The following is a 10,316-nucleotide window of genomic DNA, read 5'->3' on the forward strand; positions in this document are numbered from 1 at the left end:
CGGCGCTGTCGCATTGTTTTATGATTGTGAACATAAATCGAATATTTCTACAACAATTCAACTTGTACAATAGAACCACTAAATAATACGATTTGGACTAGTTATTAAATGACAGAAGATATCAGTATTTTATATGACCTTTAATACTGACTATACTTTTCAGGATTGGGTGTCGACAGCAGATATTAAATCTGCGTCTTACGAGTGTAATAGGTATTCCTGAGATAAATAGAGGCAAAAAAGCAGCCTCAATCAAAGGTCAAAGGACCATTACTAAACTGAGAACGAATCTGACATCAATACAACCAAGGGTCTTTCGACAAGTGTATGCAGTTTTGCCGTATTTGGACTAACGAGATCGTACCTAATATTGTTTTCTATTAAGGTAAACGTTTTTGCAACTGGAGGATATAAGGGGGCGTGCATCGAAATAGGATATATAAATATATGCTACGATTGATCCTATGATCCCGTTGTTGCTGTCGACTATCTCTCTTACTGACTTGTATAGCAACCTTTAAAATAAGCATCGAACAAGGGAAGAGTGAATAAGTTTTGACGATTAAGGATATTAGCTTGCAAAATAAATAGAAATGAAAAATGTATGATTCTGTACTATTAGGCCAATAGGTAAAAATGGCATTTTTTTACCTAACAAAAAGGTCGAACTTAAGTAGCAAGAAAAATTTATTCGTCATAGTTGTCTACGAGCTACTCATCTCTCGATCAATTTATTTATTCGGTCTCACTAGACAATTTAAACCCATTTCTAAGGCTTCGGTCATTGTCAAATATACAAATTATTTACCAGTTATCGGAAGAGGTGATAGTGGGTACAGGATAACTCTGCCATACAAGCTCGATCGAACGACTTCTGCCGCGCGTGACCTAGCGTTATCGTGGACAAGAGTCTCTTTGCTTTTCTTATCGCGGCATACTTTGGTTCAGGTACGCCGTGCAGAAACATCTGTTTCGTATTGTCACAGCATCTCTTTGTGCATAGAACTCTTCTAGTCTTTTTAAGCGCAAATTATGATTGTCATAGATTGAACTTAAACGTATCTTCTAGAATAACTTGTTCCTTTTCTGCGTCACGTTGACATAGATAAAGCCTCTCTTTTCATTCTTCTTGCGTATTACGGCGCACTCAGGTTTAAGACTTTTTTTTTAGTAAACTGTATATATTCAAGATTCCTGACGGTGTTCATATGACTGCAGTTCGTACTCTTGGCCAATTCACGAACCTGTGTCGGCCGTCTTCCTTTAGAAGAGCTGTTTGGCGGTTCTCGACTTAAAATTGCCAACTTGGGCGTCGTGTATCCTTCACTTCTAAAAGGCCAGTATTAAACTTCACAAACCAGCTTTGGGCTGCCCTTTTGGAGATCAAGTTTACACTGTATATAGCCCATATACACTGGGTTACTTCAGAAGAAATCCAAAAAAAGGCAAAATGGAGCAAGTATCAAAAATACATTTTTTACACATATACCTTTGGGGCCAAAACTCGAGGTAAAACTTCATTCGCTACATAAAGGCCTTATGGAGGAGAAAGGGTACTTTTGACTCGCTTATATAAGTAAGCAAAAAGTGAAAACACAAAGGGGAAAATGGGTGTTTGAAAAACCGCATTTACATATGCACCAACCAGATAATCCACTGACCACCTAATGTAATGATTGCATTTAATTTTCTAGGTACTTTTGTCAAATTTTGAGCTTCCGTTTATGTCACAATCAATCAAATAGGATACATTCAAGCTTCTCATTATCACCTCATAACTAATTTCACCGTTTGTTTGTTTGTTTGTTTCACTTATACGTGTTTTGGTATATCGGTTCGGTAGTCGTAGTATTTGGTTTTGTGTATGATAATCTCTATTATCGCTTGGGCTGAATGCAACATAGAAAATAAAGTAATTATTCCAATTCACTTGAGAGTGCTTGGTCTTATCGTTGTTCTGTTTCAAACGCTACGACGTTCATCCCGAATGGGACAGGGATTCAATGAAAACGTGAAACCAATTACAGGCGGGATTCCGTTCGACTGAAGTCGACTGAAACTTTCATATGAATGTCTCGCTTATCTCGCTGGCTGGATATCGCATCTGCCGACTTTACCCGTTATTACTCTAGCGGATTTCAGTTGTATACGAGCAGCCAATAGCCGAGCTGCCTACCCACTCTTTACGTGGCTCCTAGAGAGCATGCAATAAGCTGATTGCATCTTGTCTTCATCAGCTAAGGACGCCCTTCAGTTCTCTAGTCTATTTAAGGGTCGCAGGGCACAATGTTTACTGGAGGATGTTTAGCCTACGTTGAAAAAAAGACATCAACAAACAAGTGAATAGGAGAAAAAAGGCCAAAAAACTTTCGTTGTTGCTTTCTGCAGCTGCAGAGGCGAGTCATTGCAACCCAGAGGAGTGGCACTTACAGCGATAAGCTCGTAACACCAACTATAAAAATCATACCGAAAGCACTTAGTGAACAACAAGGGGGTAGTCAGATTCCAGATAAAAGGGCTTCGTAAGTAAGGGACAGACGTACACTCCCGCTTATCGAATCATGGGAAATCTCACTCCAGGGATATAGAGCTGCGCCGCGTAGGCAGGCCACAAACTCTTAGCCGAGACGCCGGCATTGCAAGTCAAACGTATGCCGACTACGTTGAAATGACGACACGTATCTTTCTTGAAAGGGCATACGTATGCCAAGTAAAGATTCCGTGTTGCCAGCTTCCCTTTGCAACACAAGACTTGGATATGTTTCTTTTTCTTTTTAGCTGAAAATACGTTACTTTACTAGTAGGTACACTAAAATGGCAAAATGAATGGGGGGTTATCCGTAACTAACTTTTGGCCTACTTGTCAGTGATACAAATGTCATAGCAAAGCTTTAAACGTCACCGTTGTTAAGACACATTGAAGAAAAAGCGCCGTAGATCTGAACGTAACTAGCCTTAAAGATATTTACCTCACTGTAACAAATAAAAATACCTTCTCACCAAATGCGATTGGGAAATGATAACACAACCAATCCATTAAAAAGAAAAATATTGTTTAGTATACAGAGCGAGCATAAACAACAAATTCATAACTTTACGTAATTATACACAGCTATTCTTCTCGAATAAGTGTCTACAACAGCAGCAGCTTATAGGCAAAAACGTTTTTCAATGGTAGTATTCCGATTTGAAGAACAGAACTTTTCTAGCGTTGAACTGTCCGCTGTCTACTGCACCCCTCCCACTCCCCACATGTAGTATTGTCTATCTATCAGGTCAGCCAAAATGACCAGGACTTGTTAAAAGAAACCAATATTCACATACTGCAAGTTCAGAGGACGAGAAAGCAGGACGCTAAAAAGGTCGCATAAGCTTTACAGCGTATTCGTTAGGCTGTGAACATGGTCCTTCACGTAACGGATCTGCCAGCATGCTTCTCCAAGTTTATCTTATGGCACACTTATGGCGAAGGTTTGCACACGTGCTTGAGGAACGAATTTCTTCTATGAAGCAAACTGTTGTGTAAGAACAACAAATTAGGTAATCTATTTTTTTTTAATGAGTAAATTGCTCTTTGTTTTGTGAATAAAAGAATTCGAATATATATATATATATATATATATATATATATATATATTCTAATATTTTCTAGGAGTCATACTCGATATACTTAGAACAGTCGACTACATCTATAGCCTTCATGATTAGAGTTGTCGTTATCGCTGACTACTCAGTGGTCGCAAGAGCTTCTTATGAAGACTGAAGTTCATACTTTAACGAAGTACCATGTTTTCCACCTTACCAGAAGGTTTTTGCCTATCGCTAGAGAGATCGCTAAAAGACCGAGTTTCCCGGGAGAATATGATGGTCGGTTGGATGGGGGTCAAATCGCACCGTTAGCTCAAAAAATACGGTGTAATTATTAAGCACATAACTCATATATAATAATGATACAAATGTAACTAAAACTGTAAACGTTAAATAAATCCGATGAGATAAACCACATTGGAACTACATCCTTCACCATCCATATATTTCGTTTTCTTATAAGCCATAGTGAACATATAAGAAAAATCACATCTTTGCGTACACGCGAAGTGACATTGAAGCTTATCTCAATAGCGCCTTAACCAAAATTGGCTGGTAAGTTATCTAACAATAAAACCATTCCATAGGTGTAGCAATAGAAGCAGATGTACAGCTTTGGTATGCATGAGAAATCGTGTCCGGTAGGAATAGCGTGTGCATATATGTGACTTACGCTAATACACGGATTAACTTAGTTATGATAACAGCCCGACAGGTCGATGGCTCATAAGACCCCATATTAATCTTCCTTACATAAGATCTATAGATAGAAGTCAATTATTCCATAAGGAAAGATTCCTCTAGGAAAAGTACCGATTCGTGGGCTGAGCTGCAAGATACGGTATGGATTGATACCTACCCGATTGCGAAATCATTGTCAGACGTAGGTTTTACAAAACGACATCCAATTAAGTGCATACAAGATTTACCAGTTGAGAAGAAATAAAGCCTATTAACGTTCTTACGCTTTTGAGTATGTGGAAGGCTACCCTAATGACAAGTTAAAGATGACAGATTATACGATAAGTTGTTTGAAACAATACGGACGTAAAACTGATCCAATTTATATTAGGCATTAAGACTTCAGAGAATACCAGTAATAATTTCACTTAGCTGAGCACAAAGTTTCACTAGTCAGCATTATTTAGAATATAGACCGATGAGGGTTCAAGTTCTATATAATAAAACTTGGCCTAAAGTTATTCAATTGTAGGCATGTCTATCCTTCGCGCGGAATGATCCCATCTGCTGTTGGCCGCTTTACATCTAAGCGCCTTCAAAGAAAATGAGTTTAATGATAGTTTAAGCCAATTGTTGGCCGCTCGCCTACATACTTTGAAAGCCTTATTGAACCTCATTGAATATATGACACTTGTGTTTATTTCACATAAATTCATGACTTTGTATAAATTATCAGAGTTGAAGGATCGTTGTTTATCTTGTTATACCGTTATATGTATATATATAATAGTGAAATTAGGGTAATATATATATTAACATTATAAAATAAATGGAGACCTTTAACTTAAGTTCATTCAACGGTGGTAGCCTATAAAACCATACAAGTAAGGGCTCGTGGGGTCACAAGTAAAGTACGAAACGTTCAGACCGCTGTGTTCAGACGACAGATATTAAGCGTCATAGTTAGTTGCATTTGATTGTAGAGTTGCCACGATACGAAAGAACTTAAAGATCATCTTTTTAGAAAATATATAAATATTGCTAGTTGATTAATATTTATCTAAGTGTAGTTGTCTTCAAGCAGCTGAAATTGGATGATTTTGAGCCTTATCATGTGCCTAATATCGTCATGAAAGTCCTAGCCAGTGAAATTATGCCGTGGATAGTTTCTCATTGAGCTAATCCCTAGCATTAACTGTATGTGATTGTAAATTAAATTGTTCATAGAACGCCTCTGAAACGTCTCGCTGGACTAAGTACATATGAAACTGTATAACAAGCTGTCTGTTCTAAAAGTCACACTGTGAGATGGCAATTGATTTTTACTCGCCTATCTTCAATGACTGAACAGAGCCAATGGCACAACTGTAACCTGTCACCTCAGATCTCATTGTATCTGTTTTCTTTTTTTTTTTTTTGACAAAAATGGCACCGTCTGAAATTCTACGCGACGTACACTATAAAATGTGATTCTTTTAGATGAGGTGATCGGAATGTGTGACATCTTAAAATTAATTCTATGCATCTCTGAATATTGATTACCTGTCGCGCTGCAGGTTAAGTGTGCACACTCGGGCAGCAGTTACGCCGGAGCTTCAACTTCCTTGGTATTGATCGGGATAACCACATCAGCAAACCTTGTGTTTGTCTCGTAGAAGTAGTAAGAAAAAGTGTAATCAAGAGGAAAATAAAATACAGAACGGCTGAGAAGTATCGTTTGGAGTTACAGAACTCGCGAGAAAAAAACGAAGAGCAGCCAAGTAGAACTACTGCTCAAAAAGTTCACCTGATACCCGTGACAGCGGACGTAAACGCAGCACTGAAAGAGCCACTTATACTGGTAGGTGATGCAGCGACCATACGATGGTAGATCGTCAGTGTAAGAAAAAACTTAAGAAGGCAACGACTTTCGAATCTCGAAGGCTAAAGATAGAGGGAGAGAGGGTCCTGGCGGAAGGTGAGGAACAAATACAAAATGGGCGGGGCGATCACGGCAAGACCGAGGACGATGACGACGACAGCGGTAAAACGAAAGACGACATAGCAGCACCGGCAGAAACTGCTCACGGGCTAGAATACGAAGAGTCAAACAGAGTAAAACAAATCACTTTCAGGTAAGTCTCGAATGATGTCCTGTCTAGAAGCCTGTAACCGCTGTAAGGAGCGTCTGTGACAACGTGGGCAGGGGAGTCAGTAGAGTTCGTGAAAAGAATGAGCGTTTCCAACTATATTTACGCTATATGTGAAAACAGTATCTCCAGAAGAATCGTATAATACAGTGTAGTTTATAGGATCATTCTAGATTCGCATGATATGTAGGTATAACATAACTGGTGAGTTTTTTTTTTAATTCCCTGCGTTTTTTAAGTTCAACTCGATTTTTATTCCAATATTTTTATCATTTCATTACTCTCTCTTCAAATGATTTAGATTCACCCACATTGGAAAGTGGGGCAGCACTCTCGTTGCTGGTTTCGAATAGGGCTAGAGGAGAACGTGCACCTCCGGGATTGCCATTCTTTGATAGGAGTGTTGTGACAAACGTCGGATGCTGTTGAAATTTTCAAAATAAGAATGATTATTTCCATTGTCATCTGCACATATTAGCTAAAAGCTTCAACAGACTTAGTTAGACAGACAGACAGAATAGTACTTCGTTCTTCTTTATCTGCTCTAGCTCACAGAGAGGCGAAATCAGGATAGTAACTGACTCTGGCAGCAAAAGATCGATCAACCGACCCCGTTAAACGAAAGTGATTCATCATTCACACAAGGGAACGCCACAAGTCAGTCAGCCAGCCATTCGAGAACTTAATGACACCTTTGATAGATCTCTATGATCTTGATGCTCATTGGTGGCTTAAAGTTCGAAGGCAGGATAATAGAAAATGCTAAATAACAGACAACTAAGAAGCCAAACTTTCACTTTAGGAATCATTGAATGTTCAGGCTTCTGCAACATAATGCAGTCTATTAAGATATTTTTAGGTCATACTGATAAAAGCCAACTCAAGTTTTCTGAGGGCATTAGCCTGTGTAGTTCTGTATCTTCTGTAGACATTCGCAGTTGGCCAAATAGGTTTTTATCAAACAGTTTTTTGCTCTTTGATTTAAGCGAAAAAAAAAAAAAAAAAAAAAAAAACTGTAAAAATGTCAGCTGAAATACGCTATTGTCGTACACGTACGTCGGGTATCACGTTAATTAAATAGAGTAATGAATTGAATGATACTCTCCTAACAAGTGTAGCATTCTATCAAACCCAATTTCGTAATGTAAACAATATCACTATTAACGAGTATAACTCATGGTTTTCGTTAGGGCATTAATGAAACGGAGCTCCTTAACGATTCAAATCCCTTGAGGGCATTCTAAAAGAGTGCAAATTATATAATAATAAGCAGCCAATCCTTCAATCCAATGGTAGGACTTGGTCTCCATTGAGAACTTCTATATGCTCCTAGTGTAGTGCCGATATTTATACACATTGATATATATTATCAATATGGATAGATAGGCGATTGGTCGATATTTTTTGACTCTTGGCCCTTAACTGACTTCGTATATCTAATTTCAAAGTACGTCTTCGGCTTAACTGCCCGTCTGTTAAGGTTCGCAACAACGTTAGCACAAAATTACCACTACAGAAGGATCTAATAGCACAATACTATGAGAAAATAGAATATATACACATATGTACATATAGTTATTAATATTCGTTATTTTATCACGTAGATTGTACAATAGACATCAATGGCGAAGCTTGAACGGACAGCTTCTGGCCTTGCAGACTGCACGGCCTGAAAGACTGTTACCACACGCACGAAACTCATGTTAAATTGTAAATCGGACGAACTACTTCGTTTCGGATATAATACATATAGGGATTTTCTAATGCTAAATGTTCCTTGCTTTGCCGGCCTGCGAGCTGTCTCCGGCGTGTGCAGTCATCGAATCTAGAACGCTGTCCAATCGGTGCGTAACGAGATGCGTGTCTACGATGTTCTGCGTGCACTTAGGTCATTCTGAATGATGTATCCTTGAGCTGAATACGTGCCTGCCAGGTGTTGACTAGAAGGTTCAATCAACGACGTGCATGAAACGAGAAGCCTAATTTTCAAGGACGTACAACACTGATTCAAAACACGGCCTTTGTCTTGGAGTTAGAGAGTGCTACTGGTAAATAAAAAACAATTTTGTACGGCTTGCATTACGTAGAAACTTTTGTTCTCAATCAAATTACTACTACTACTACTACTATAGCAGCAAGCCAGCATATATCGTCGCTCAATTACCCATATCTTAGAATCCATGGTTTCAGATGGTTGAAATCAGCGGCGCCATAATAGTCTGAAAGCGATCCAGAAGTATCTTCCCTAAAAGAAGAATCATGTTATTGTATAACTAGATGAGCTAGATATAAAAGTCCTAAACACGAAGGGACAGATTACTTTTTTTATTGTCAAATGTTCAATGCAGTTAACTTCAACGAGGTGCACGTTTTCGCTAATTCGATACGAAGCTGGTGACTGATAGAAAGCCTACTAAACCTGTTTTTAAAATAAACATCATAATTATAAAAATACCTAGTTTTGTTGTCAATTGATCATATTTGCACGTTAATAAAAATCCATTTGCGCTCCTATTCGATCCTTTATACACACAAATACATTCGTTGGTGAAAGTTGCCCGTGTGGTCCGTAGTAGTTAGAGGCCAACTATTCAGAAGCCTCGCAAAAGGAGACCGATAAGGCTTTCATGCCAATAAGGCTAAAAGTACCTTCGTCTTATTGTAATTTCAAAGAGATTTACATATCTTGTGAAGTGTACCTCTGAGTGGTAAACTATTTTCTCTTTGTTCACACAAACCCTGTAGAATATACGTGTTGTTAACGGTACTCGAAACGTGACCATTGCTTTTTTAAAGCAAAACCTTGGCCTTTCAAGCCTCCTCGAAAACCACTCGGACACTCAAAGTTGGGGTGGCCGTTCGAACCGATGACAAGCGATTATGGTGGTATCCGCGCACATATTATGCCTGCCTGCGTGTCGCAGTGTCCATTGACGTGACCCCTACTTGAGTGGGTGGCAAAATTACGCTGTTTGCCCAACGAATGCCTAAATCAACCCAAAATACTGATTTTACCAAACTTGCCTAATTTGCCCACGCTTCTAGGATATGTACCATAAACGGAATGAGTCGCTGGAAATCACACATATCAACGAAGTCGAAGGTGAATCAGATCTTCTGGTGAAACAGGTTCATGCACTGATTACCTAGTATCTCCTATTGTACGATGTTTTGTTGCCTGTGGGCAAACGAGGTTGCCTTCGCCTATGCAGACAACTCGATCTATCAACAATTGAATCTGATGTGCAGTTGTTTCTTTCGGACACGTACGGATTTGCTGACTGCATCGCCTTCACGTCTTTCGCTGTACATTTCGCCCATGCTAACTCGCATCGACTGACCGCAGCGGATCGATTTGCTGCCCGATACTGCAAAAACCATGTAACGCAAGCAATGGTCATCCTGTTTTTCTTCGAATAAGGGTGCAGTTACGATGAGAAGATACCAAAGTTAGCTTCGAGTACACTGCACAGGGTAAAGCAGATGGGTTTTATGTCGATTGTTGGGTCCTGTTAGACGAAATTTCTCTGACAAGCGAAACATCTTGCATTTGTAGTGTGGAGAACAAGACTACAGCAATGTTTTCTATGTATATACACACACTAGAAATGTCGTAATTGCCTAAAAAATAGATGCTAGATGCCTAAAAAAAATAACAGTATGTTTTCAATTGCACCAACAACAAGCGAAACTGCACTATTTTCCTTAGTAGTGGATCGCTGTTTATAAAAGGACAGCGGAGAAGTCAGATGGTTCTCAATCAAAGGTTATTTTTTCAGTGGTTTCACTATCACCCGCCACTACAACTATTAGGTACACAAAATACATATATATATATATATATATATATATCGTTGACGTAATATTACATAAATACTGTTTTAACCTTGATTGTTTATTCTATAATTAAACAATTGG

At 38.8% G+C, this 10,316-nt stretch overlaps 1 protein-coding gene and 1 long non-coding RNA gene across 4 annotated transcripts; one reads left to right on the forward strand and one right to left on the reverse strand.

Annotated features, from left to right (window-relative positions):
• The first annotated feature begins 6,132 nt into the window (after positions 1-6,132).
• LOC147757022 (uncharacterized) lies at positions 6,133-8,852 on the forward strand. 3 transcript variants are annotated; one of them, XM_086984952.1, is made up of 2 exons: positions 6,133-6,383; positions 6,947-8,852. In XM_086984952.1, exons 1-2 carry the CDS (start codon positions 6,133-6,135, stop codon positions 7,014-7,016), a joined length of 321 nt encoding a protein of 106 aa, XP_086841078.1. In that variant the 3' UTR covers positions 7,017-8,852. The 3 variants fall into 3 exon arrangements, 2 of the variants coding, with proteins under 2 accessions (XP_086841078.1, XP_086841079.1); XM_086984953.1 differs by having other exon boundaries at positions 8,287-8,852; XR_015324746.1 differs by having other exon boundaries at positions 6,333-6,383; positions 8,196-8,852.
• LOC147757023 (uncharacterized) lies at positions 7,582-9,719 on the reverse strand. The gene is made up of 3 exons (XR_015324747.1): positions 9,453-9,719; positions 8,563-8,643; positions 7,582-8,338 (listed from the first exon to the last, which is right to left on the reverse strand). It is a non-coding gene; the product is annotated as an uncharacterized LOC147757023 (long non-coding RNA).
• Between the last annotated feature and the right edge of the window lie 597 nt (positions 9,720-10,316).

Source organism: Varroa destructor, unplaced genomic scaffold, assembly GCF_002443255.2.
Source record: "Varroa destructor unplaced genomic scaffold, Vdes_3.0 BEIS01000003.1, whole genome shotgun sequence".
Taxonomy (NCBI): domain Eukaryota; kingdom Metazoa; phylum Arthropoda; class Arachnida; order Mesostigmata; family Varroidae; genus Varroa; species Varroa destructor.